The sequence below is a fragment of the Sorex fumeus genome, unplaced genomic scaffold (genome assembly GCF_029834395.1).
Source record: "Sorex fumeus unplaced genomic scaffold, SorFum_2.1 ptg000072l, whole genome shotgun sequence".
Lineage (NCBI taxonomy): Eukaryota > Metazoa > Chordata > Mammalia > Eulipotyphla > Soricidae > Sorex > Sorex fumeus.
In genome coordinates this window covers 57,553,107-57,580,186 of record NW_026606129.1, presented here as the reverse complement: position 1 = coordinate 57,580,186, position 27,080 = coordinate 57,553,107, and the positions used below count along the sequence as shown (strand labels likewise).

The following is a 27,080-nucleotide window of genomic DNA, read 5'->3' as shown; positions in this document are numbered from 1 at the left end:
GTGTTCACTCTCCCATTTTTTTTTTACTGTTAATGAATTATTATTTAACCCCCAAATGTAACAACCCACTTCTCTGGTCTTCAGCAGAGTGACTGCTCCCGGCCCCCATGGCCTGGAAGTTGGGGATCTCACTGGGGGCTAGGGGGAGCACAGGCACTGGAGGCAGAGCAGATGTGGGAGATCTTCAAGCATTGCCCAGAGACGGGCATGACCTAGGCCTCTACGGTCAGATGTGCTTTTTTGACTCCGTGGGGATCTACATTGGAAAAGCAAATTGGCTTGCGTCCTCATCGTATACTCTTGTTTTCCCGCAGGGAGTGGGGCCGGCCAGCAGAAACAGCGGGCTGCACAACGTCACCTTCAGATATGACAGTAAGTAACCACCCTGACCGCCAAAGAATGGAGCCCTTTTGTAATCTAAAGCTCACACGGTCATGCTGAATCAGGGGCACAGCAGGGTCGGGGGCCAGGGGGGATTTCCAAACCTGCTCCGGGTTACAAACAGTCTCTCCATTAAGTCAGTCAAAGTTTGGGAGTACACACAGGTCAAATGTCCTCTGGAGGCTTCAGAGCAATTGTACCTCTCTGCGGGGGACCCCCCTCTCTTGAGAGGCCTGTGGTCCTCTGGAGCAAGTGCAGATGCCCATAGGCCCAGCGGGGAACAGATGGACAGAGCTCCCCAAGTTTGGGACATAGGGAATGACGGGCCAGTGACACACTGGAGAACACCATGTCTTCATTTTTTTTTTCCTAGAAGGGCTTGGGCCACACCTGGTTGTGCTCAGGGGTTATTCCTGGCCCTGTGCTTAGGGATCACTCCCAGTGGTGTGCAGGGGACCATATGGGGTGCCAGGGATCAAACCTGGGTGGGCTGCTTGTGAATACTCTCCCTGCTGTACTATCACGCTGTACTATGCCTCGAGCCCAATGTCATGTCTGAAAGGACACAGGGTCCTCTTCATTGTGGCCTTGATCGATTCCCTTAGTAGAGGCATATGTCACTTCCCAAAAGAGTAGTATATTTGCATTTTTGATGTTTATAAAAAAAAGTTGGCTGCAGTTAAAAAGGTTCACACACACAGGGCCGGCAGGTGAATTGGGTTCCAGATGGTCCTGACAATCTCTAGGGATCTATCTCTGATGTTGGCCTGGGTCCCCGTCCAGATGAACAGCTGTCAACTATCTGGGCAAAGCGTGACCATGACTTCTCCCAGCCTCCTCCTTTTAGAAAAAAAAGGATTAATTTCTTTCTCCACATCATTTTAAGACTTGAATGAGGCTGGCAATTGCAGCTTGATAGTGAGCTTGGAGTGGACATTCAGAAATCAGTGTCCATTAATACTACAAGCAGTTCCTATTGGAGTTGGACAATAAGCACCTGTCTACCCCTTTCTGTGAAGGAAGTAGAATTTTTCCCCCTAAGGGCAGCTTTACCGAGTGCTTTTTCCAGTTGAGCATATAGCAAGTCTTCAAAGAAGCTATTCTTTTGCCTGAAAAAAAATTATGTAGAAGTGCAAGCATTTTAGCCTTTCTAGACATAATGTCACTGTCATTGTCCTCCCGTTGTTCATCGATTTGCTCGAGTGGGCCCAATAACATTGTGAGACTTGTTACTGTGTTTGGTATATCAAATATGTCATGGGTAGCTTGCCAGGCTTTGCCATGTGGGCGAGATACTCTCCATAGCTTGCCGGGCTCTCTGAGAGGGGTGGAGGAATCAAACCCAGCTTGCCCGGGCTGGCTGCATGCAAGGCAAACACCCTACTGCTGTGCTATTGCTCCATCCTAGACATTAATGTATAAGAGAAAATATTCATAAGAGGGAGCTCGGCGCATAATTCTGGCTCTGGACATTCGATTAATTCTTCAGAGAGGGCCATCTATGTACAAGAGGCTTTAGGTCACATTGAGGACTCTGGGGTGATCGCTGCAAAAAAAAAAACAGGGTTTTTGAAGTCATATATGCATCCTAACGATTTTAAGATGCAAGTATGTGTGTCAAATTGACAGTTGCTGACTTGAGTATTCCGAGTTAATGGATGAGAACTTTTACATATGAAACTCAGACATTCCATGCTAGTGCTGTGGGCATGTTTTGGGTAAATGCTGTGATGCTCATGAAAATGTGCAGGTCCGTGATACTTGGTTCAGCTAAGTAGAGACATGTGTAAAGGATCTTTCTTTTGAGTTAGAAAGTTAATTTTTAATACATGCTCTCGTCCTGGCAGATCTTGTATTACATTCAAGAGTTCAAAATTTTCCGGTCAGCTGCAAACAAGTATTTGCATCTCTAATTTAATATAGGGTTTTGTGAAAGGGAATCTTTACCTGTAAAACTTAATAAGTATCATATTGTTCTCTTCATGGGGCTGCATATTCACCCCTCTCTTGACCATTATTTTCTGATTTTTCACCATTTCCTTCACCATTCACATTTTACATTGACTCCTGAGACATCTGAAAACTCAGTTGCATTTTGGCAAAATGTCATTTGGGGCTAATATTTCTGTAATCAGAATCCAAAACTTTGGCGTTGCTAATAAACGGATCCAGGCTGTGTAAAAACCAAACACGTTTCTTTCCATTGAAAAGCGATTACACTTCCACATGGAGTTTCCTGTAACTGCACAGTTGACCGATTTTGGGGTTTGTCTGAAATATTTAAGAACTGATTACCGAGTTTTAAAACTGCATTTTTCCAACTGGTGATACATCCCCAGAGGGTGCTGGAACCACATTGGTTTTGGGGGGCAGTAGTAACCTTGGGTATGATTGGAGGGTGTTTTCTGTTCTCTACAGGAAGGTAGATTGGAGAGGGGAGCACTGGGCACTGAGTGATTGTTGTGTTGTTTTTTGATTTTTTTTTAACCTGTAAAGGGGTGATAAGCCAGGTAAGTTAGGGAACTTCTGAACCTCTTTTTTGTCTATCTGTTTGGAGGCCTCACCTGGCAGTGCTCAGGGCTTACTCCTGACCTTGCATTCAGGGTTCACTCCTGGTGGGCTCAGGGGACCATGTAGAGTGCCAGAATTGAATCTGGGTGGGCCTGTGAGAGGCAAGCATTCTATCTGCTCTAGCCCCTGACCCTCTGTTTATTTTTTTTAATCTATGGTCATTTAATGTGACAGAATGGGGGGGGGGGGGGTGTACTGCGAAGTCAAAGCCAAATTGTGCACTTTCGCTTTCCTTGCTTCTTTTCACATTGCATTTCTCACTTTCCTTCAGGCGCTGAGGGGGTAATGCCTGAGTAGGTTGTAATACATTTTCTTAATTCTTAGTCTTTATATTTGCATAATTGTATTTACAAAAACTGGGAGAGTGCTAATTTTGGCATTCCGCATGAACAAAGGGGGGGATTCCAATTTTTTTGGTTGTTGTTTGTGCATCTTTTCTTAGAGCAGGTGAAATCCAAGTTTTCTTATTCACTTAGATAGATCTCAATCAACGAAATGTTTGAACTTTGTAAGTAGGATGGGAGGCTATCTTTGTTCTTTTGAAGACCCTGGTCTAAGTCAAGACTTTTGCAGACCTCTGGTCGAGAACTTGGTCTAGAAATAAGCTCTGTTGAGGATAGAGTGGCTCATGTCCTGGGACCTGGAAACGAGCTCAGCTGACTAAAGCACATGCTTTGCACGCAGCAGACCTGGGTTCAGTCCCTGGCCTGCCCGATTCCCTGGAGCACCTCTGTGAGTAGCCACCAAGCACTACCGTGTATGGCCCCCGAAAAAAAATAAGTAAAAGCCATCGTCGTCTAAGCCATGGGTGGCTGTGCATGTCTGACCCTAGGCAGGACAGCAGCTGTGGGGTCCCAGAGCACCTCCTGACTGCAGCGTCCACATGCGCACAATGTGTGTGAAACTAAGTGTTTAAGAATACTTAGTACTGTAGCACTATCCTCCCATTGTTCATCGATTTTATCGAGTGGGCACCAGTAATGTCTCCATTGTGAGACTTGTTACTGTTTTTGGCATATCGAATACATCACAGGTAGCTTGCCAGGCTTTGCTGTGCGGGCGTGACACTCGGTAGCTTGCCAGGCTCTTCGAGAGGGGTGGAGAAATCGAACCAGGTCAGCCGCTTGCAAGGCAAACGCCCTACCCGTTATGCTATCGCTCTGGCCCGTTTAAAAATATATATGTTTATTTATCTATTTCCTATTCTGAAGTTTTCTTTTGTACTCAGAAAACAGGCCTCTAAATCAGAATGAAAAGCCTTCAATCAGAAGAGGAATTTTGTGTATTAATTTCTAACAATGCCACGAAAAAATCATTGAGATGTAGAGTTGGCTCTTTTTTCAAGCAGGCAATGTTGACAGAAAGGCGTGCCATGAAAGGATTTAGACACGTGGAACCCAAAGCACCGTGGAGGGTGCGTGTAAGGGGGAGGGTGCATTTTAGTCCACGTATGTGTTTTGCAAGTCAACAAGAAATTTGAAGGTGAATTTTAATCCCGTGCATGTTAAAAGGCGTGGAGGAGTATCCTGTAATATTCCTAGCAATTATTTCTGTGTGGTGGGAGGTGATGGACTCACCCCCGGCAGTGTTGGGGGATGTTATGGGGTGCCAGGGATCAAGTCTGGGTCAGCCGTGTGCAAAGCAAGGGCCTAACCCACTGGACTGTCGCTCTGGCCATCAGTGAACATTGTTAGTCCTAAGAAAGGGAAATGTGTGGTACTGTCCACTGGGGGTCAGTGGGCATCTTAGGAAGTAACTGGAACCTTCCTTGGACTCCAGTGTGTAATGGCCGGTGGGGATGTTTGAGGAAAGTGGAAATCTTTTTTTTTTTTTTTTTTTTTTGCTTTTTGGGTCACACCTGGTGATGCCCAGGGGTAAAGCCCTGGTTCTGTACTCAGGAATTACTCTTGGCAGTACACAGGGGACCATATGGGATGCTGGGAGTTGAACCCAGATCGGCCGCATGTAAGGCAAATGCCCTACCCGCTGTGCTATCACTCTGACCCTGAAAGTGAAAATCTTTTGTGGCAGATGCTGAAGAGGATTTTCAAGTTTAGTCACTGAGGAAAGAATTGAAGACAAAATGGTAGAGAGTGGGGGCTGGTGGGGGTGGGGGTGGGGTGTGTCTGTATTGGTGTCTTCAGGCTTGGCAGCTGCAGCTCTTTCCACAAGGCTCAGCCACACAGTCTGGTTGGAAGCTTCTGGCAGTGTGTTTAGAATCTTGCAGACTTTGAAGCTGGATTTAGTCGTAACAGGTGGCCCAGCTGCCCACAGGTTGTGGCTTCACTGGCACTATCAAAGAACCAGTGGTTTTCTTTTTCTGAGCAATGTGGCGCTCTTAGGATTTGGTGGGTGTTGTGGGTTCTAAGATGACATGTGGTGTTTGGGAACAAAAGGTTTACATGGAGATGCTGGTGAGCGTGGAGGTGCTTGCCTGTCACTAAGTCAATGCCTTTTCCAAGTGCTAATGGGATTGTTGGACCAGCTATCTTGCAGGGAATCTCACCCCAGGAGTTCACATCCTCATTCACTCCTGTTTCCTGGTTTCCTGTTTCCCTCTCAGTTGCTTCTAAAAACAAACAGTAAACAATCTTCCTGACCGGGTAGCCAATGTTTTGGTTTCAGATCACTGTCTGCTGCTGAAAACCGGAATCCACGTAAATAATTACTGGTTTGGGCAAAATGTTATCCTGGTAGATGGAGGGGGTGGTCGGGAGTTCAAGCCAGACACACATTCAGCTCCAGACAGACAGTAAGATCCTCCCAACACTGCCCTGGAATTTGATGGGAGTGGGATGCTGGTGCGATAAATAAACCCCACTAACGCGTCTTGGAGTATTCTAAACAGTCAACCTTTGATGTCAGATGTGTTTAAACAGAATGGATTTGGTCACCTCCAGATGTGCTCTGTGTAATTTGAGAGGATGAACTCGGAAACAAGAAATAAAAATCAAATGTTAACTCTTCTCATCCTTCCCCCCACCCCCCCACCCCCCTCTAGACTGCACCACCTACTTGAACCCAGTGGGAAAGCACGTGATTGCCGATGCCCAGAATATCACCATCAGCCAGTACGCGTGCTATGACCAAGTGGCAGTCACCATTCTTTGGTCCCCAGGGGTCCTCGGTAAGTATTCAAAAAGCCCACCATGGTGGCCTGGCCGGATAGTGCCAGGTCAGGGTCCCGGACGTGAATGCCATCGGTGGCCAGGCAGTCCAAAGGCATCGTTGGCAGGCTCAGGCTCAGACACATTTGCTGATTTGCTGTGGGCACTCACGGAGGTGGGGGATGGGGTGGAGCATGCATACAACTATTTTTTTTTATTAGTGAAACACCATGAGGTACAGTTGTAGACTTACAAATTTTTGTGCTTGGGTTTCAGTTATACAATGATCGAATACCCATCCCTCCACCAGTGCCCATTCTCCACCACCACCAGTCCCAGTATCCCTCCCACCCCCCATCCCCCCATCCCACCCTACCACTGTGGCAGGGCTCACCTTTTGTTCCGAGGACAGCATGGCCCCTGCGCAAGGATGACACACAAATTCGTAAAGTGTTCCACATTTTTCCCAATAGAATTTGGAGGTGTGTCCAAATGGGAAAAAAGAACAAAAACCAATAGTGTGTGAGTGATAGCACACTGTTGGATATAGTGTGTGAGAGGCCGTGGCCTCTGGGTCTCAGCGTAGCGGAGCCCCTGCAGGGATGTCATTCCTGGCTCGGGCATACGACACAGACAGTCCCTGTGGCCACACAAGTGTCAGTCTGCACGCAGTCTGCCAGCACACATCACTGGCACATTTTGTGAGCTTTTAGAAAAATTCCAGTTATCATGAGAAACCATGGAATTGATCATCTTTCAATGTTGGCAGCGAATTGAACTTTTACCAAACACAAGTAGGAAAACACAAACCCACATGATCTGGCCAAACTCAGCTTAGGGCTGGATCTGGCTGTCTTCTTAGCTGAGCTAATGGTACTGCAGGGCAGGCTTACAGGTGTGGGGAGGACCCTGGAAAGGGAACTCTTTTGTTCACGTGGGCTGAAGTTCACACCCAGGGTCTGCTTTTGACAAGAGGTGTTTAAACTTTGCTCAGTCCCACTTCCTCATGTGTAAAGTGCAGATAAGTGCCTCTTGGTTTGTCTAAGAATTAGACACACACTTGCTGTGTTTCCAGAGAGAGCTCTTACAAAAACAGTGGCTGCTGTAGCCAGCATCAGGACCCAAGCCTCAGGCCTACTCTGTTGACATTGCCGTGCTGCCTTAGATGTTTTGAAAACAGCAGACCAAAGGGGAAAAAGCAAAAATCAGGCCAGGACCAGAGCGATAGTACAGTGGGTAGGGCATGTGCCTTGTACCTGGCTGATCCGGGTTTGATCAATAGAAATGGTGAAATTTTGAAATTTGCTCCAAAAATCTTTGTTTTAACTTTTTTTTCTTTGAAAAATAGACAAATCTTTGTTGTCTAGAAATGCATATTAGGAAGCCTCCCAAAAGGGCTAGAGTGATAGCACAGCAGGTCGGGCATTTTTGCCTTTCACGCGGCCGACCTGGTTTCAATTTCCAGCATCACATATGGTCCCCCGAGCACTGCCAGGAGTGATTCCTGAGTGCAGAGTCAGGAGTAACCCCTGAGCATTGCCGGATGTGACCCAAAAAACAAACAAACAAAAAAAAGCAAAAGGAAGGCCCCCAAAAGACATGATTCTCTCATTTTCTCATCTTCAACACTTCTGATAGAAAGGACATTATTACACCTTACTAAAACTTCATGCAGATGTCCAGACAATGCTCTGTGTGTTCATGTAGTCATCTCCAGACACCAGCTAGCCCCCACTTAAATTTCACCTTGAGGGGTAAACTCCTTGAGACTAAGGGCCAAACACTGCCCTCTCGCCTCTGTCCCTCACGGCTGGGCTGCAACCGCAGGACTCAAACTGTGGTATGGCATGAGAAATCAGTTTCAACTTTTTTATCTTAACAGACGAGTTTCTGGGCAGCTACTGAACGGGTCTCCGACGGCCCGTTTGCATCTTGGGTGTGGGTCACCTGGCTGCTTGACGCCCCCAGCTTTATACTGACAGACCCCGTAGTGATTAGTACCTGCGTCTACAACCCTGATGGCCTCGAAAATGTGAAACTCTCAATTGTAGCTGCTTTAGCCCTGCCCACAAGCAAAGTATGTGCTCTTCATCAAATAATTATGGGATTGGAGAACCTATTTGAAAAGAGAAAAAGCTTTTCGTGGCCTTTGCCATCAATAATTTTCCCACCTGGTTAATTGCATCCTGTGTAATTACTTGTGCCCTGGGAGGGGAAGAGTTGAAAATGTCTCCTTGTCTAGTGTTCGGAAAGAATGCGAAATCGATATCGCGCCAATTGAGGCCGGCTTTGGGGCTCTCCAGCTGCAGTTGGACCACTCCAGTCTCCATGGGATACCGAGCGTCAGTCCTGGCTCTTGTGGCCATCAGAGCTTAATCCTTTTGAAAGCATCTAGTCGGATGTGCAGCGGGGGAAGCTCAGGTGGCGGGAGGCTGGGCCGGCGCCTTTCAGCAGCACCGTGGGCGTCTCGGGCCTCTGAGCGTTGTATGAAGAACACACACTGGGCAGCTTTTGGGTGTCTGCCTTTCAGGCGTGATTAGAGCAAGAACCGCTTTGTAAATCGCATAGGCATTCTCCTCAGCTATTTAATCTCAAGCCTAGGAACCCCTTGGGCGCAGACATACACTTTGTTGGGAATTTTGTACATTGTTCAGTGAAACATGCCAACAAGTATCGGACTAAAACTTAAAATGTGACGTGTGTGTGTGTATGTGTGTGTGTGTGTGTATGCAGGCACAGTGGGGCAGGGAGTCCGGGTCAGGATTAGGATTTATCATCAGCTAAATACATATTGTTTTAATAATCTAAAAATGATACGTCCCATAGCAGACTTTGATGATCAATTGTACCATGAGTTTAAATATATTAACCTATGCTGGAGAAATAGCTCGACAAGCCCGCAGGAGTCCAGGGTAGGATTCCTGGTCCTGCCTGGACCCTCAGCGCTGCCAGGTATGACCCCACTGAGCACAGAGCCAGAAGTAGCCCCTGACCATTGCTATGTGCGGCCCCCAAACATACAGATAAATGAGACTCAATATCTCAAGCCAAAATAGGCATTTGTGAGTGACTGTCTGGATGAGAAATGAGTTGGTAGTGGTGGGAGAAGGAACCTCATCGGAGGAATTCCGGGTATGCCCGCTGTGTGTCCTCCTTCCCTCCCTCCCTCCCTCCTCAGATATTCCGGTCAGATGGAGGATTCCCTGAACTCTTTTGTATAGAGGAGAGAACAGGAAACTTGGATGGAACAGGGGAACGTGTTCAAATGTAATTCGGTCCACTCTAACGAAAAACCATTCTGCTTTGCTTAGGCATCGAATTCCTAAAAGGATTTCGGGTAATACTGGAGGAGCTGAAGTCAGAGGGAAGACAGTGCCAACAACTGATTCTGAAGGACCCAAAGCAGCTCAACAGTAGCTTCAAAAGAACCGTAAGTCACACGCAGGGAATGTGCGCCTCAAGATGTGCCATTGTTCCGGGGCCTGAATGGGCTATTGAAAGTCTGTGAAACCAGAGAAGGAGGGGCTGTGGGGTCCACCCCGCCTGCCAAGGTGGGCGAGAGCAGCGGGCACCACCTCAGGCCTGCCCCGCTCTCCCAGGGAGACTCGGCAGCACCTCCCAGCCGGTAAACATGCCTCTCGGGTTACATACCCTGCACTTGGGGCGGAGGAGTGCTTTGTGATCGGCTGCTTTGAGGTCCCGTGTGAACAAGCCTTGGCTTCCACCCTTCCTCCCCAAAGTACAGAAGCATCACGGGTCATGTCTGTCTGTCTGTCTGTCTGTCTGTCTGTCTGTCTGTCTGTCTCTCTCTCTCTCTCTCTGTGTGTGTGTGTGTCTGTCTCTCTCTCTATCTCTCTCTCTCTCTCTCTCTCTCTCTCTCTGTGTGTGTGTCTGTCTGTCTGTTTGTCTGTCTGTCTGTCTCTCTCTCTCATAGACCAGACTTTCTCCCTCCTGTGGTCACATGTCCCCATCTTGGAGTTGGGGCAGGGTGATGCCCAGGGAGGAGGGACTCTCTTGGGGAGCACAGGGTGGGTCGTGTCTTAAGACATCACAAGTGTGTTTGTTGTCTCTCAGGGAATGGAATCGCAGCCTTTCCTGAACATGAAGTTTGAGACAGATTACTTTGTGAAGATTGTCCCTTTTCCTTCCATTAAAAATGAAAGCAATTACCACCCTTTCTTCTTCAGAACCCGTGGTGAGTATGGGTTCCTGTCATTCCCAGGAGCACACCTTTCTGATTTTAAGGACGTTGAGACGGAGACACGAATGCAGATCAGAAACGAGCCCAGTGAAGGGAACAACATCCAGGAAAACCAATTTTCGGAATGAAGATTGGGCTCCAGCGGTGTGTCTGCCACGGGGCACAGCCGTTTCCCGAGGCGGGACAGTTGGTTCTTGGGGGAAGGTGTTGTAAGACAGGCATATGGTTAAAGAAACAAAACAAAACAGGGATTTGACGTCAATGAAAAGTACAAGTCGAGGGCTGGAGAGCTAGCTCAATGAACTGGAGCACATTCTTTGGCTGTTGGAGGCTTAGTTGGGATCCTGAGCACTGCCTGGCCCCAGAGCACTATCAGGAGGGAACCTCGAGAACCAAACCATGAATAGTCCCTAAGCGTTGCTGGCTGCAGCCCAAACGCAGAGCTGCAGTTGCTCAAAGCTAGAGTTGCATTTGAAGAACAGCACGTGCAAAAGACCCCATCCTTTGGCCTTTTTTCATCAGGAAGACGGCCATCCTATGAGTGAGTGAGTGAGTGCCTGCTGTTCTCAGGACGAGATTCAGAAAATCAGAGTAGGTCCCCCGAGACCACTTTCTAGAAAGTTTGCTTGGCCTTTATAAGCCAGGCCAAATAGTAACTTACCTCTGTTAACAGCCCGGCCTGCCAAAGAATTTACTCTTAGCTGCCCCCCTCACCTTACAAGCTGTGGGTCACATGGAGTGGTTAAAGGGCTTGCGGGGAACCGAGAGTTGGGCCCCACACTCAGATCACTAGCCACTGGGCCCTCTTTCATCTGGCTTTCCTCTGCTTTCATCCACTCACGTTGTTGCCTTCAGAGTCAGCCAGGCACCCTGAAACCTGTCGTGGCACCCTGAGACATCTGCCTTCTGACCAGTCTGCCAGCCGTCTGTCCTGGCATCGGCCCTGCTGCTGTGGCCTGGGTCCATCTTAATTCTCATGACAGTCCCGTCCCTCGTCCCCTGTTCCCCGCCTCCCCCCGCAGCCTTTCTGGGGGGCCTCCAGGGCTACACCCAGCAATGCTCTGGAGTCCCATGAGGGTAGGGCCCTGTGCTTGCCCGATGTCATTCCAGCCCTTCCTGCCCACTCGGGGATGTTTTTCCTCTCAGCCCAGGCCTGTCGCAATCATTTCCTTTTGCTTGGGTTCCTTTCTCTTTGCCTTAGTTTTCCTTTAAACTACAGACATTGTCCTTTCTTTTGCCAGGGACGTGGGGGGTGGTGAGATGGTTTGGGGGGCCATACCCTGAGATGCTCAGGGGTCACTGCCGGCTTTGTGGTCTAATCTGGAGCTGCTCTCTATGCAGACGGTCTTTCATAATAGTTGGTATCATTTGGGGAGCCAGGAAGTAGAGGGTGTAGGCACTTGCCTTGCCTTTGGCAGTTAGATCCCCAGCGCCGTGTATAGTCAGTCCCTGAATGCAGGGGGTGTAGTGTGTTGTGTCTCATTGTCTCCCAGCCCCCATGCCACCCCCCCCCCCCCCCACACACACACACAATCAGTATCATTTTAAAAAGTTCCTGAGGGTGGAAACCAGGTGCTCATTTCACTTCAGTGCTTGACGCCTAACCACCTGGTAGAGGATTCAAGGAATGTGTTTGTGCGAAGTTTCGTAAGTCATAGACAGCATGGCTGGAGATTGCTTCTCCTGTCAGAATCAGCTTGTCTGTCTGTCGGGGGTGAAACAGAGACGGGCAGAGCATTCCGTATCGTTCCTCGGTGCCATGTGACTGGGGTATTGTCATTGATTTTTGTGACATTTATAGACATTTTCCAGCCATGCTAGAACAGGTGTGTGTGTGTGTGTGTGTGTGTGTGTGTGTGTGTGTGTGTGTGCGTGTGTGTGTGTTTCCCTGTTCCTGTGGCCTTGTTATGTTGTCCGGGTTCCACATTTGGTGCATTGCCTGCTAGTGTTCTCACACACAGCTGAATGCTGGGTGCTGGGGCTGGTCCCCTCTCCTGCATAGGGGTCACACCCTACAGTTAGGTCGGTACCATGAAGCAGATTCAAATCTAAGGACTACATATTCATTCTCCCACAGCCTTCTGTGTGTTTTGCTTTTGTGACCATAACCAGCAGTGCTTGGTGCTTGGGGGTCATTCCTGGCAGTGCTCCAGGGGACCTGTGATGCCAGATTCATACAGGCAAAGCATCGCCCCTCTGAGCTCTCCCTCTGCCCCTCACTGTTTTCCGGTCATATTCAAATCCTGTTGCTAACTAGGTGCCTGGCTTTCAGTGTTGGTGCGTTACTTAGGTGCCTGGCCGTCCTTTTTGGATTCCAGCTAAAAGATCTTAAACCAGAGCTCCAATGAAGATGAAAATAACCCCACTGTAGTTGCCAGGCTTACCCGGAAGTTTTCTTGGGTCTGCACATCTCAATAAAGTTTTATTTATATAGATTTAAGCCCATTTGTTTATTTAAGAATAAGAATACATTATTTATTTATTATGACCTAGTAAGGAACAGTCTTATCAAATAGTGCAGCTTGTTCTTCTGTATTTAAGTTGTTCTTGAATTTATATTTATATGAATTATATAAATATCATGCATGGCTATTGATTTTATACATTGGTCAAGGAAAATAGAAGCTCAGTGACTATAAGTGACCAGCAGCATTTGTCTGTAGCTACAAATGCCTCCATAGGACAAGGAGTGTAGACACAGTCATTCGAGACATTGTGACTGTGTCCAAAACCCCGGGTGACTTTAGTTTCCTTTTTCATTTGTTTTTGGGCTACACCCAGCAGTACCCAGGGATCACTTCTAGTGGGAATGGGGTGCTGGGAATCGAACCTGGCATGGCTGCGTGCAAAGCAGACTCCCTACCTGCCGTACTATTTCTCTAGCCCCATACAATTTCCATTTATTTTGCATAAATTGAACTACAGTTACATTTTATATATTTTCTAGTGTGGGGCTTTGGTAGATAACAATTGCTTTACTGAAAATTATTGGTGAATTGGTGTATTATCTAGCTTTCCCAGTAGAACCCAGTGCAGTAGGGTTTTTTGGTTTGTATGTTTTTGTTTTTTTTGTAAATTGAATCATTTGTTTTACTGAATTGTCAAACAAAGAACATGGACTTAAAACTAAAAATGCATATTTCTCTCTAGCCTGCCACCTGCTGTTACAGCCGGACAACCTGGCCTGTAAGCCATGTAAGTAGAGTTATTGTTAGTCTGTGGTGTTTCAGAGTGCTTCCCCTTGGTGCTGCTGGGCGACCCCTGGGTGCTCACTTCAGGCCTCTCGTCCCCTCACCCCCTCAGTCTGGAAGCCGCGGAGCCTGAACATCACACAGCACGGGCTGGACATGCAAGTGACCTTCGACCACGCGCCACACAGCTTTGGCTTCCGTTTCTTCTACCTGCATTACAAACTCAAGCATGAAGGACCCTTCCGGCGGAAGACCTGCAAGCAGGTAAGCGGTGAGGTGAGGGTGGAACGCCCCATGGTTTAAAGTGAGCACCCTAGGCCCTGGAATTTGAAAGGTGCAACAGATGGTCTCTCAGCAGTCGGGGGCAGTCCCAGAGTATCGGATCCAGGAGTGTCTCAGGCCATCTTCTCTTCATCCCTCACTCCATAGTTCCTGCAGTCCTATGCCAAAGCCATGCAGCAAAGAACCATCTTACCATCCAGTGCAGAGGTTGCTGGCTTGTTCTTGTGTATTTAAGTTGTTCATGATCGGGTTTCAGTCATACAGTGTTCCAACACCCATCCCTTCACCAGTGTACGTTTCCCACCACCAAGGTCCCCAGTTTCTCTTCCACCCCTACCTGCCTCTATGGCAAACACTTCTTTCCCTCTCTCTCATTCTCTCCCTCTCTCTGTCCCTCTCTCTCCCTCTCACGCTCTCTCTCTCCCTCTCCCTTTCCCTCTCTCTTCTCCCTCTCCCTCTCCTTCTCTCCCACTCCCCAGCTTCTTCCTCCTCCACCCTTTTGGGCGTTATGGTTTGCCATACAGGTACCAAAAGGTTATCATGTATGGCTCTTGATTTTACACATAGGCCAAGGAAAATAGAAGCTAAGTAACTGAATTATTGTTTGTTTTGGTTTTCTGAGCCACACCTTGCAGTGCTCAAGGCTTACTCCTGGCTCTGTGCTCCTGGTGAGATGCTCAGGGGACCATATGTGGTGCCAGGGATTGAACCCAGTTGGCCACATGCAAAGCAAGCACCTACCTGCTATACTATTGCCCCAGGCCCAGGTCCAGAAGCTTTTTCAGCTAATTGGTTAACATCTTTCGAAAACATGGTCTAGAGTCCGGTTTCTCAAACTGTAGACCATGTAACTTTAAAAAATTTTATTTTCAAATAAACTACTTTGTAGTATTTTTATCAGTAAATGTTTAATTTACATACCAGTATTAAGGATTATCTTGAACCAAACTGGATCATGTAAGAGGTCTTGGAATAGACTGATAACTTCAGCCTATGGGGAACAAAGGGGTGAGACAGTCTTTCTCCTAGAAGTAAATTTTCCTTTCTCTGAAGGAGTTGATCTCTCCCTCTCCTCCATTTCCCCCACCCCGCCCCCAGCTTCTGAAGCTCCCCTGTGCAAAAAGTGCTTTCCAGTCTTTCCGGTATCTCCCTGGCTCCACGAAGTAAGATTTTCCAATGTTGTTTGTTTCTTTGCAGGAGCCAAATACAGAGACAACCAGCTGCCTTCTTCAGAATGTTTCTCCAGGGGATTATATCATTGAGGTCTGTATAAGAGAGCTTTATTTATTAGTTCGCTTTCAGGGCCACACCCGGCAATGTCAGGGGCTTCCGGGACAGTGCTCAGAGGACCATGTGTTGCTGGGAATCAGCTGGATTCATGCATGCTAGGCATGAGCCTTAACCACTGTACTGGTTTCCAGACCCTGGTATTTTTCCCCCCGTTTTTTTGACCACACTTGGCCATGCTCAAGACTCACTCCTGTTCTGTGCTCAATCAAGGCTCACTCCTGGAGGGGCTCAGGGGACCCTAAGGAGAGCTGGGAATCGAACCTGGGTCAGCTGCTTGCATGGCAGGCTCCTTATCCACTGTACTATCACTCTGCCCAATACTTAATTTTTATCGTTAAATATTTCAAGTAGTTTTATGCAGCCAGGTAAGCCACACTGGGCTGGAGCGATAGCACAGCGGTAGGGTGTTTGCCTTCCAAGCAGCCAACATGGCCACCGAGTTTGATTCCTCCACCCCTCTCGGAGAGCCCGGCAAGCTGCCGAGAGTATCTCACCCACACGGCAAAGCCTGGAAAGCTACACATGACGTATTCAATCTGCCAAACACAGTAACAGTTGTCACAATGGAGATGTTACTGGGCCCGCTCGAGCAAATCGATGAAAACCGGGAGGACAGTGACAGTGACAGTAAGCCACACAGCCATAATTGAACCTTCTCCCCCCTCCCATGGTGCTTGGAGAAACTAGGATCTCATACATGGCAAGGCAGGTGCTTTACCTCTGAGCCACATCCTAGCATGAAAGAACATTTCTATGTAATATTCCTTAACTATGAAGTCATATTTTAAAAGTTGTAGCCTTTAATGTTTTATTTTAGGGGCTGGATAGCACAGCGGGTAGGGCGCTTGCATGCAGCTAACCCGGATTCAGTCTCTGGCCTCCCGTATGGTCCCCCAAGTCCCATGTAAGCCCTGAGCACCGCCAGGTGTGGGTCAACAACCAAAAACTAAGTTTTATTTCTGTAATTAAAACAGCCAGAAAAAAGTTGTACTCATTACATCTGCCATATTCCTCTAGATTTCTACTGACTTATTTTTATAATGAATGAATGAGACCAGTTGTAGTTACAATAGGGACAAATGGAGGCGTTACTGGCGCCCGCTCGAGCAAATCGACGACTAACGGGAAGTTAAGTGATTTTTATAATACACATGACTATAAGTAGTATTTAAAAACCTTGCACGTTTTATATATATGTGTGTGTATATTTGTGTGGAGATCTCCCAAACCATGCTCAGAGGACATGGAGGGGTCACCTCCAGAGATTCTCTGCCAAGTAGGCCAGAGAGTTGAACGACAGAGCCTGTGGTGTTCTGTGGTGTTGCTTGGGCCCTGAGTGCCAGAATCTTGGGCCCTGAGGTACTGCTGGTGGGGGAGGGGGCTGTGGTACCTGGGATAGTCTAGGGCATGCACCCTAACCCATGTACTGTGTTCCCTGTCCAGTCGAGATATATATATTTGGCTTTTTGGGTCACACCTAGCTATGCTCAGGGGTTACTCCTGGATCTACACTTAGGAATTACCCCTGGCAGTGCTTGGGGGACCATATGGGATGCTGGGGTTAGCCACATGCAAGGCAAGCGCCCTCTCTGCTGTGCTATTGCTCCAGCCAGATATATTTTTCTTAACTTTTCTATGATCTAATTTGGTCTAGAAAACTTGGCCTAAAAGAGAAATTAGAAGGAAAATTAAAAGTTTGTCCGGAGGGCCCCCTCTGCCTTCCACCCCCACTATTCAGAGGTAATCAAGTGTCCTAACACTGTGACCAAAACACCTAGATCTGGGGTGTTTGTTTTGTGATTAGTGAAAGCACAGTAAGCGTCACCGGACAGTGCCCTTGTTAGAATGTGGGACTCAGTCACTGAGTTCGTCAGCGAATAAGCAGGCTCATGATTCAAAAGGAAGCCTTTTGGGTCCCGAGGTGTGATGGAGAATTTTGAGTCAGTAAAATGAATATCTGCCTGTAAGTTGTCGTAGACATCAGAGACTTTCCTGCCTCCTTTGCTCATGGATGGGGGAGGAAAAATGAATGAAATCTGATTAAATAGTATCATTAAAAAAAACAAAACAGTAATACAGCATTTTCAATTTTGCAGCTGGTAGATGACACTAATACCACAAGAAAAGTGATGCATTATGCCTTAAAGCCAGGTAAGAATTTTTGTTGTTCTTTGAAATGCTGGCTGTGGACTATAGGAGACGAAGCTATTTTAATACTTATCCTTTAAGGTTCGCATGAACAAGACACAAGAAAACTGGAGCTCCTTTCTCTTAAATGATATTTCATCCCTCCCGACTTCCCCTCTACCCTAAAAGCTGATGTCTGGAAGATCAAAGCCAGTCTGAAGTGTACTTCTGGGACTAAATAGTCAATTGTCCTCTCAGGAGAAGTGGGAGGGGAGGTTTCCTTAGGCAAAATTCCCTCTGAAAGGTATTTACCGTCCCTGTAGACTACTCTGAACTAGGGAATTGTCTCCTGCAGCCCTTTCAAATGAATTCTTTTGTAAACTGGGAACCAGGACTTGAGGAAGGTGGTGAGAACCTGTTTGTGGGTTATGTTCAAGAAGGAAAATGTTGTGCTGCTCCATGTCAAAGCCTCCCTTTGAATTTCCAGTGCATTCCCCGTGGGCGGGGCCCATCCGAGCTGTCGCCATCACTGTGCCCCTGGTGGTCATATCCGCCTTCGCCACGCTCTTCACTGTGATGTGCCGCAAAAAGCAACAAGGTCTGTCTTTGTGCGGTGGTGGGGTGGGATGGCTGGCAGCTGAGGGAGAGGGGGGGGCTTGGTGTCCCCCGAGCGGGGGAGGGGAAGCCACATGCTCTCCCCAGAGGCTAGTACTTGACCTCGAACCTCAAGGGACACTCCAGTGAGAGGCATCCTTCTGTCTTCCTGCCAACAAGGGTAAATCTGAGCAGAGGGCATGAAGGGAAGTCTCTAGGACTGGACAGTCAGAAAAGTCAGAATCCCGGGAAGGGACCTTCAGGGCGATCTTGGAGGTATTGTGTGTCTTGATTCTAGTTACGCAGTGGTCATACGGGGGATAGACTTAAACATTTATGGAGATGTGCTCTTTTGGTGTGTGTGTTGGGGGGACGACAAGACCACCCTAGCAATGGCCAGGGATGTGGGAGCCACTCCTGGCAATCCTCAGCTCAGTGTCCTGGTCTGACCATGCAAGGTTGCTCAGCCCCAGGATTGCAGGGGAAGACGCCAGTGGGCAGCAGATCTTCATGCTAGGAATCAGACTCGGGAGCATATGGCCTTTGAGCTATTTCCCTGGCTGGTGTATGTCTTCCTAACAGTAGTCTCTCCCTGTGTGAGGAACGGTGAAAACAGTTAGCTCTGCCGATGCTCGCTGCTGGATTGGGTGTGTGGGCTACAGGAGCGTGTCTTGGGTCTCCCTGCTGACAGATGTTCTCGGCTAGCCCTGTCTGGCATAGCTGGAGACCAGATTTTGGTCAAGTGTTGCAACAGTGGAGAAATCGCCACTTTGCTGGTGGCATTGGGGCACAGGGAATTCTTGAGGTGGACACGTCACTGGCTGTCCCTGGAGCTCCAGAGGAACACAGCTTATAGGAATCAACCCTGTCTTCTCTTCCAATTTAGAAAATATATATTCACATTTAGATGAAGAGAGTTCTGAGTCCTCCACGTATACCACGGCGCTGCCCAGAGAGCGGCTGCGCCCACGGCCAAAGGTTTTCCTCTGCTACTCCAGTAAAGACGGCCAGAACCACTTGAACGTGGTCCAGTGCTTTGCCTACTTCCTGCAGGACTTCTGTGGCTGCGAGGTGAGTGGGCTATTCTGTGCCCTGACTCAGCGTAGGACAGGATCAGCCTTCTCCTGTCTTCCTTGCCCTCTTCTGCCTGTCACCAGCACCCCGCGTGCCCCCACACTCGGTTCTAGTCCTGACACTCCTCTGCACAGCGTGGTTCCCATTGGGCAGTTTCCTAAAGCCCTAAAAAGACCAGGCGCTGGCACCGATGGTCTAGGTTGCCTCCGGATCATGGGGAAGGGGCCACCCGGGTCTCTGGAGGACTGAGAGGATGAAGGCAGATATTTTTGAGACTGTTCTGGGTTGGGGGCACACAGGGCTCTACTGAGGAGATAGTCAAATGCCACAAGTCCCAAAATCTCCAGTCTACTCTCTGGAATGTTGTTTAACCTTTTGTCTTTCTTGAGTTAAGCTAGGAATGTGTAGGTTTTTCTCTGTACTGTTGCAGTGTCCATTTTAGCGCTAAAGCCAAAGCTCTCAGGGAAGGCACACTATATTCCATACCAATGCAGAAATTGTGTGGGAACTGTGGTCTGCTGTGCTTTGAAACGGCCTCCCGGAGTGTCTGGCTCTCTCCACGTGGTGAGGCTGCCCTCTAGCGTCAATCAAATGTATCCGCAAGTCTGGTATGATACTTGATCACCCGGTTCTTGAAAAACTGGGTGTAGGGGTGTGGGGATGGAGTACTCAGCTTGCGTGTTGAATAACTGTAGCCCGTGGGATGTGATGTCTTTTTAATACGCAGTGTTCTGCTTTGAAAGTAAATGAGCCTGGGTTGGGGGGTGTGGCATGCGTGGGGGCAGTCTTCCCAATGTGAATGTAATACTTAACACTGTACATTTGGAAGACAGAAAAGATAATACATTTTCAAACAGTTCTGTAATGCCAATCTGAAGGAAAGAGGACTCACATTTAATACTTGCAATATTTCCTTCTAGTCTTTTTCTGCATAGGTGAGTTTAGACATACAATACGGGTTTGAATTTTGGGTGTAGTAGAATGGTTTCTCCCTCCCCTCTCTCTTTTCATTTTGTGCCCCCCCCCTTTTTTTTCCCATTGGGGAGGGAACTCCTGGTACTCCTGTGCCGTACAGTTCCAGGGATGTAACCAGGACTCCTGCATGCGGAGTCTGCATTCCTTCCCTTGAAACATTTCCCTGGTCTCTTCAAAATTTTTTAGACCAATGAAGCTTCTTTGTCGACCACTGTTTGAAGAAACAGAATGTGATCTCTGATGCCCCGGTGACGCCCAGACAGAGGTCCTCGCAGCTGTGCCTCCCGGCACTGCCAGCCAGGGCCCGAGGGCGGGTCCACCTCACTGGCATCCTCTCCGTACCTGTCCCCTTTGTACCTGTCCCCTCGGTGCCGGGCCCTGCAGCTGTCAGAGTGCCTGAGGGCCCGCATCCCGCGTTCTCATTCCAGGTGGCTCTGGACCTCTGGGACGATGTCACTCTCTGCAGGGAGGGTCAGCGCGCGTGGGTCACCCGACAGATCCGCGAGTCCCACTTCATCATCGTGGTGTGCTCCAAGGGCATGAAGTACTTCGTGGACAAGAAGAGCCACAAGCACCGGGGCGGTGGGCGCAGCCCGGGCACGGGGGAGCTCTTCCTGGTGGCCGTGGGGGCCATCGCTGAACAGCTGCGCCAGGCCCAGCACAGCTCTCCGGCCGCGCGCCGCAAGTTCATCGCCGTCTACTTCGACTATTCCTGCGAGGGGGACATTCCCGGCGTGTTGGAGCTGAGCACCAAGTACAAGCTCATGGACCACCTGCCCCAGCTCTGCTCGCACCTGCACGCCCGCGACCCGCGGCTGCCCGAGCCGGGCCCACCCCCGGGACACGGCAGCAGGCGGAACTACTTCAGGAGCAAGGCCGGCCGCGCCCTCTATGTGGCCATCTGCAACATGCACCAGCTCATCGACGAGGAGCCCGACTGGTTCGAGAAGCAGTTCATCCCCTGCCACCCCCCGCCCCCACTCCGCTTCCGGGAGCCGGTCCTGGAGAAGTTTGACTCGGGCTTGGTGTTGAACGACGTCATGTGCAAAGCGGGGGCTGAGGCGGCCGGCCCGGGGGCTCCGGCCGACAAGGGTCACTCCCCGGGGCACGAGACGGAGGTGCGGCCTGGCCCCGACGGCGGTTCCGTGCTCCAGCCCCTGCTGCACGCGGTCAAAGCCGCGGGGCCCTCGGACATGCCTCGGGACTCGGGCATCTATGACTCCTCCGTGCCCTCGTCTGAGCTGTCGCTGCCCCTGATGGAAGGACTCTTCACAGACCCGACAGAAACGTGCTCGTTGGCGGAGAGCGTGTCGTCCTCCTCGGGCCTGGGTGGGTAAGGCCCTGGGAGCCAGGCACACCCGCGGTGGCAGGGCAGCCTCGTCCAGGACTCTGGCCGGTGTCCTAATTGGGATGCAGACCTCATGGGCTGGAGGACCTCAGGGAAAGGGACACGTAAATTGGTAGTTTCCCTTGGTCCCAGGTCATGGGAGCATTTGCTTCTGTGAGCTGCAGGAATACAGGTGACAAATTATGGTGAGAGCCCCCGGGTGCCTGGGAAGGCTTGGCTTTCCCCGTGCAGAGCACCCCAGGGTGTTGGATGAGGGTCAGTGGAGGGGCTGCTCATGGCCTCTCAGGGCTTGCCTTCGAAGCCTGGACTGTTGACTGCATCTCTGCACAGGCCCCAGGGAAAGGACTTCCCGCCTCCTGTTAGTGCCAGGCATGTGAGCCCTGGAAGCCCTTCCCTCAGCCAAGGGAAGCTCACTTTTTGGGGGGCGGGGCTGGTTGAGGGGCCCTGTGGTTCAGCCCCTGCTCCAGCGCAGGAAGTGTGCTGATTCGTGCCTCTGTCCTCTCTTGTCTCCATAGGTGAGGAGGACCCTCCTGCTCTGCCTTCCAAGCTCCTGGCCTCGGGGGCTTGCCAAGCAGAACCTGGTTGCCGCAGCTGTACTGGCGAGCTCTGTGCCGTGGCCCCTTTGTAATGAAGCCGAAGCATCTAAGCATTGCCACTTTAGCCGCCGCCTCTCCGGGTCCCAGGTCTTCTCTCGGGGACTGAGGGCTCCCAGGAGGCAACACGGAGTGAAACTCAGGCCAGGACTCACTCACCTGGCCCCACCCTCTTAGCATGTTAGCAGATACCTTGGCCAGTTCTCCCAGTTGTCTCAAGCCGCACGGAACTCTGAAAGGCACATCCAGGAAGTCTGACGGCGGCCTGCCCGTTAGGTCAGTCCTTGGATGAGATCCAGCTCGGGGATGTGGGCAGGAAGTAGGTCGTGGGAGGCGGCCCAAGAGCCCTACAGAGGGAGGGTTCCAGGTTTAGTTTATCTCCACTAACTTTGCCTGTTTGGCTTCTCTGATGTGAAGGGCTTTGAGGAAAAAGCACTTTGAGTGCCAGTGACAGCCAGAAAAGTCGAGTGACAGTCTTCGTGGAACCCTCGTCCTTGAGGGGGAGGTTCCTATAGGTGGGTTTGGGTGAGGAAGACACCACCATGGCCTGGGAATTAAGAAGGGCCCCGGGAGTCAAGGGGTTGTAGCCAAGCGACCTTTTCACGAAACCAGTCTTGACCTCACAGCAGGCGGCTCTGCTGGCTGAGGTGGGGGGCCAGGCCCACCCTCCAGATGAGTCTTTCTGACATGGGCTGGTCCAGCTGCAGGCAGTCCCGGAGCTCTGGGTCTTGGGTCTCCTGTGCTCAGAGCCCCCCAGCCCCAGAGGTGCCATTTGCTGCCTTACCTCAGATGCGTGTGTACCTGGAGGCTTTTTTTTTTTTAAAAAAAAGAACAATCCCTGCCCAGGCTGTGTCACTGGAGTTGCTGTGTGTGTTTTGACTGGCCCCTGGTCTAAATCTGGGTCTGAAATATTGGGGATCTGAATTCCTCTGAAGTACAGCAGTGTGTTGAGGCCACGGCCAGTTGCTTGCTCGAACTGGTTTTGGACTCATGAGAACCCCTTTTAAAGAAGGTTTGAAAGGAGGGGACCATCCCAGGGATGTATTTGTTTTCCGGCATCACTGAAACAAGAGGATGAACCTGAAATGGGTAAATTCTTGAGTCTTTTAGTGCCGCGTTCCCACCCCGCCACCCTCTTCCCAGCCTGTGAGTTCAGTTGTGCTTCATTTCCGGTGCAATTTACCCGGTGCAAGAGGGGCTCTTTGTGCCCTGCTACCAAAAACAGGTATTAGAGCTTTGGAAGAAGGAAACATGAGCCTTATTTCTAGGATGTCTCCTGCCAGGATTTCTGTTTGCCAAGGGTAAAAGCAAGTGTTCCCATCCCTCTGGCGATTGGCACTTACCTCTGCGTGTCTCGTCTCCCTGGGCCCGGAGGGGCTGAGAAGCATCTCTCTTCACCAGCTCATGGATGCGCTGGGACGTGGACCTCCCGCCCTAGCAGCACTCCCGGATCATAGTTCCCACTCCTTCAGCAAGTAGGACCACTGGAAATGAGGCAGGACCCTTCCTTCCACGGGCCCCTGCAGACAAGAGACATGCATGGCTTTTTGGATGCAGATGCCGTGCCACAGCTCCAGAAAGTCAGCTGTTCACTCTGGGGAGAAAAACGTGCTGGTCTGTTCCTGGGCATCGAGTTTCCCACAGCTGTTCTAAAGGGGAGAAAAGTGAACTGCCGGATCAGTCTCCCCCACAACAGCCATGGTGTCAGAAAAAAATTCAACTTGTCTCGTGGAGCCCAGGACAGGCACCGGCTCTCGCTCATCCGGGACCATCTTATCCGTTTTCAGCCCCCCACCCTATGTTCTTTGGGGGATCAGGTGTTCTGGACTTCACAAGGAAAATTCACTTTGGAACATTTATCAGAGGTGATCTCCTTGAGACCAAAAAATGGTGTGCACCCCCAGAGGAAACTGTGAGAGCCACTTTTGAATTATTGGTCCCTAATGCTCTGCGTGTGAAACAAGCTGTCTCTGAAATATTGGCCCCGGGGACAGCATGCAGGCTGGGACCAGGGTGGGGGTAAAGGAAGGTGAGTCACGAAACCGGGCAGAAACATTCATAAGTGAACTTTATTTTGAAAATGGAAGAGGAAACTGTGCTAGTCCAGACATTAGGTGCTGTTTTAGTTTGGAGTTTGGAAACGTAATTTGAAATATTGATGTTTGCAAAATGTGCCAAGTAAGGATACTGCAGTGTGCACGCCTAACCCAGAATAAGTTGAAAAGTTCAGCTTCCTGGTTTTTGCCGTATTAGTTTCACTTGTTTGTGCTATTGTTTTGTTTCTCCCCACCCCTTCTGCTGGGAATGGGGATAAGTTGCCTTTCAGATTAAGGCAAAACATCTGTTGTCTGCAGAGCTGCATTTTTCAACTCACACATTGTCTTGGACAGTGGAGATGATAAGGTGGAATTCAGATAAAGGTTTTTGCCAAGTCACAGGCTTTTAGGTCCGGGGGTGAGGGGACAAGAATGAGACTATGGGGATGATCTCAATGCAAAGACCTTGAGCTTGAGAGTTTTTTGCTACTTTTGATGGCATGTTCCAGAGTCATGGGAGACCAAGGAGCTGACGACAGGGAAGTCTGCACGTTGTGAAAGATTGAGGGCTAGTTGTCCATCTTAATTTCACCAGATGAGATTGAGATCCTGTTCTTTGTAGGTTTTTCCTTATAGAAATTCAAACCAGTCCTTTGTTTTTACATGCAGTGAGGAAAGAACAGCTGGTCACCTTCAGTGCATCTGAAAAAAACCACAGTGAAGTCATCCCCCTGGTGCTTTGATTTCAAGGATAAATAATCCCACCCACTTAAACCATTCTTCATAGCTTTTCTTTTCCAAGGGCTTCCTAATTTTCAGTGCCCTGCTGTCTCAGACTCACACTTCCATCACTTGCCCAGCCTTATTCCCATTGGTGCCTTGGGAAATCCAAAGAGAGGGTTGCAGGAAAATCCTTATGAGCCTGGCTTCTCTTAGTCTCTGCAGATCTAATGATGCTTTTACAAATGGGATGTCACCTGGGGTGGAGCGATATAGTACACGGGTTGGGCATTTGCCTTGCACGTGGCTGACCTGGACTCGATCTCCAGCATCCCATATGGTCCCCTGAGCACAACCAGGAGTAATTCCTGAGTGCAAAGCCAGGAGTAACCCCTGAGCATCACTAGGTGTGGCCCTAAAAGACAAAAAAGCAAAAAAGTGGGGGGGGGGTTGTCACCAATATACATTTTGAGGGTTATTGGCCATGTTTGGGTTTTTGGAAAGGTTCCTCCGTCCCTTGTCAATAGACCTCATTCATACATGGCTCGTTTCCCTTCTCTCCCGCTTGTGGTCAAACACACGGTACTTCTTCCTCTGATGTATTTGATGATTCCTGCACCTCCTCAGGACCAGTTCTTAGGTTCTGAGTGGCAGCTCCATCAGGTTCCCCCCCACCCACACACACACACACACTGCCACCCCTGCCCAACTCTGAACTCTTATTTTTCTATTCCCTATCTCTAGATACAGCCTTTAATCCTGGCCTTTAATCTCTAGCCTTTAATTCCTAACTCAGAATGTTATTAAGTGGTGCCGCCTTCACTCTGACCGCTGCAAGACAGGCAGTGACTAAGGGCTCATTTGCAGAGAGGCCAGAGGGGAGGGCCTGTGGAGACTGAGGGTGCTGTGGGCCTGCCGCCCTTTGATTCCTCTCTGAGGCTCTGCTGGGACCTGAGTCCTCGGGAGCTTTTCTGTGTGTTTGAAAGGCTGGAGGGTTGCACGGCTGGGAATTGGCCCAGCACTGTGTTCTGCACAGCCTGAGAGGGAGAAAACATTCGGGCTGCATAGCTGATGTTTATGTCAAATAAAATTCAAGTCAAGAAGATTCAGAGAAGCCGTCATCTGTTTATGTGTGATGTAGACCCAGTTTGCTGCTCCATTTGTTAGACAAAACACTTAACCATCGGGTTCCACTCATTTGTGGACATCTGTTATAAAACAAAAAGGATTTTCTCTTGACAAAAAAAGAAAGAAAAAACATGGTGTTTCTAAACAGCGAAAAGTTTGTAAAAATCCAGAGTGCTTATTTAGTGACAAGGTGCCAGTACAGGCCCAGGTGTTCGGGACTACTTTGTGGACTGCAGACTGACCCTGGCGCCCTGTTCCCTGGAGCGCCCGTGGGACACGGTGGCATGTGCCACAGCAAGTGTTTCATCTGCACGTTGGACCTTGGTGGCCTTTGGTGGCATCACAAGCACTGGGACTGCAGCGATTCGCTGGATTTCTACACGCCGATGCCTTACTTGATTTGTACATACCTGTAAATAGGTGGCAGTAGCTCATGCCCAACTTTGGCAAAATGTTTTTGTACTTTAGAATTTCTCTATCCAATAAAATGTTTTGTCCTAAGATTGTGGTCGTTCATGATTCTGGATGGTTTTTCCAGCCTCTTGAACAACTGGCATTCTCAGGTGTTTGTGGGAGGCCTCTGTGTCCAGGAAGGGACGGTTCTGGGGTCCTCTTGCCCCTGGAGAAGGAAAGGGACCTGCCCTCCCAGTCCTCAGCCTCACCCTCCAGCAGGTCGGTGCCTGCTGCCTTGCCTGGCATCTGGAGTAGAAACACACATCCACAGCAACAACAACCACAACCATGATTCCCAGAACAAATAGAAACTTGAAAGGAGTTACTGAAATTCAGAATGCTGACCCTTCAGAGACAGACATTCTGAGTGGGACGTGCTCACTGGCTCCGCTTAGTGCTCAGGAACTGCATGTACCCAGGAAGGGATAAAAAAGGCTCAGAAATAGCATGGACCCAGAATTCCGGCCCTGGCCTGACAAGCGGTTTTGGATCTTTTTGGTGGCGGTGGGGATGGCCACACCCAGCAGTGCTCAGGGCTTGTGGCTCTGTGCTCAGGGATCACTCCTGTCATCAGGGGTCCATATGTGGTGCTGGGGATCAAACCCAGGTCAGCTGTGTATAAGGCAAGCACCTACCTGCTCTGCTATTGTTCTGGTACCAATGATTTTAGATCTTGAAAGTAGAATTGAGCCCTGTTGCTTGCTTGGAGGAGGAAATTTTTCAAGTTCTAGCCTCCTGTCCTTGACACATACTTCATCATTCCCGTTCACGTCCAGGAAGCTGCTTGTGCTTTTCCTGTTGAGTTGTTTGGGAGATGGCAATGGAAGTGGCGGTGGAACCATCCCATGGTTCTAGTGCCTCCTTAAGGCTCATTGCTCTGGGGTCACTCCTTGCAGTGCTTGGGGAACCATGTGGTACCAGGGATCCAACCTCAGGCTCCCCCGTGCAGAGCATGCACTCCAGGACTTAATCTTTCCTGGCCATTGGCTGTTCTTTCCAGCACTCTGTT

The 27,080-nt window shown here is 49.5% G+C and overlaps 1 protein-coding gene and 1 pseudogene across 1 annotated transcript in view; both read left to right on the top strand.

Annotated features, from left to right (window-relative positions):
- IL17RD (interleukin 17 receptor D) overlaps window positions 1-22,230 on the top strand; it is a 66,055-nt gene extending 43,825 nt beyond the window's left edge. Inside the window, exons 2-13 of the mRNA XM_056129553.1 lie at window positions 315-372; window positions 5,954-6,079; window positions 9,371-9,489; window positions 10,134-10,254; window positions 13,411-13,455; window positions 13,564-13,715; window positions 14,931-14,996; window positions 17,120-17,174; window positions 17,638-17,748; window positions 18,631-18,815; window positions 20,222-21,122; window positions 21,657-22,230. Of these exons, the coding sequence (XP_055985528.1) occupies window positions 315-372; window positions 5,954-6,079; window positions 9,371-9,489; window positions 10,134-10,254; window positions 13,411-13,455; window positions 13,564-13,715; window positions 14,931-14,996; window positions 17,120-17,174; window positions 17,638-17,748; window positions 18,631-18,815; window positions 20,222-21,122; window positions 21,657-21,769 (2,052 nt within the window). The 3' untranslated portion in view covers window positions 21,770-22,230. The remainder of the gene's footprint in view (window positions 1-314; window positions 373-5,953; window positions 6,080-9,370; window positions 9,490-10,133; window positions 10,255-13,410; window positions 13,456-13,563; window positions 13,716-14,930; window positions 14,997-17,119; window positions 17,175-17,637; window positions 17,749-18,630; window positions 18,816-20,221; window positions 21,123-21,656) is intronic.
- LOC130037948 (uncharacterized) lies at window positions 6,464-6,524 on the top strand (annotated as a pseudogene).
- Window positions 22,231-27,080: the final 4,850 nt, after the last annotated feature.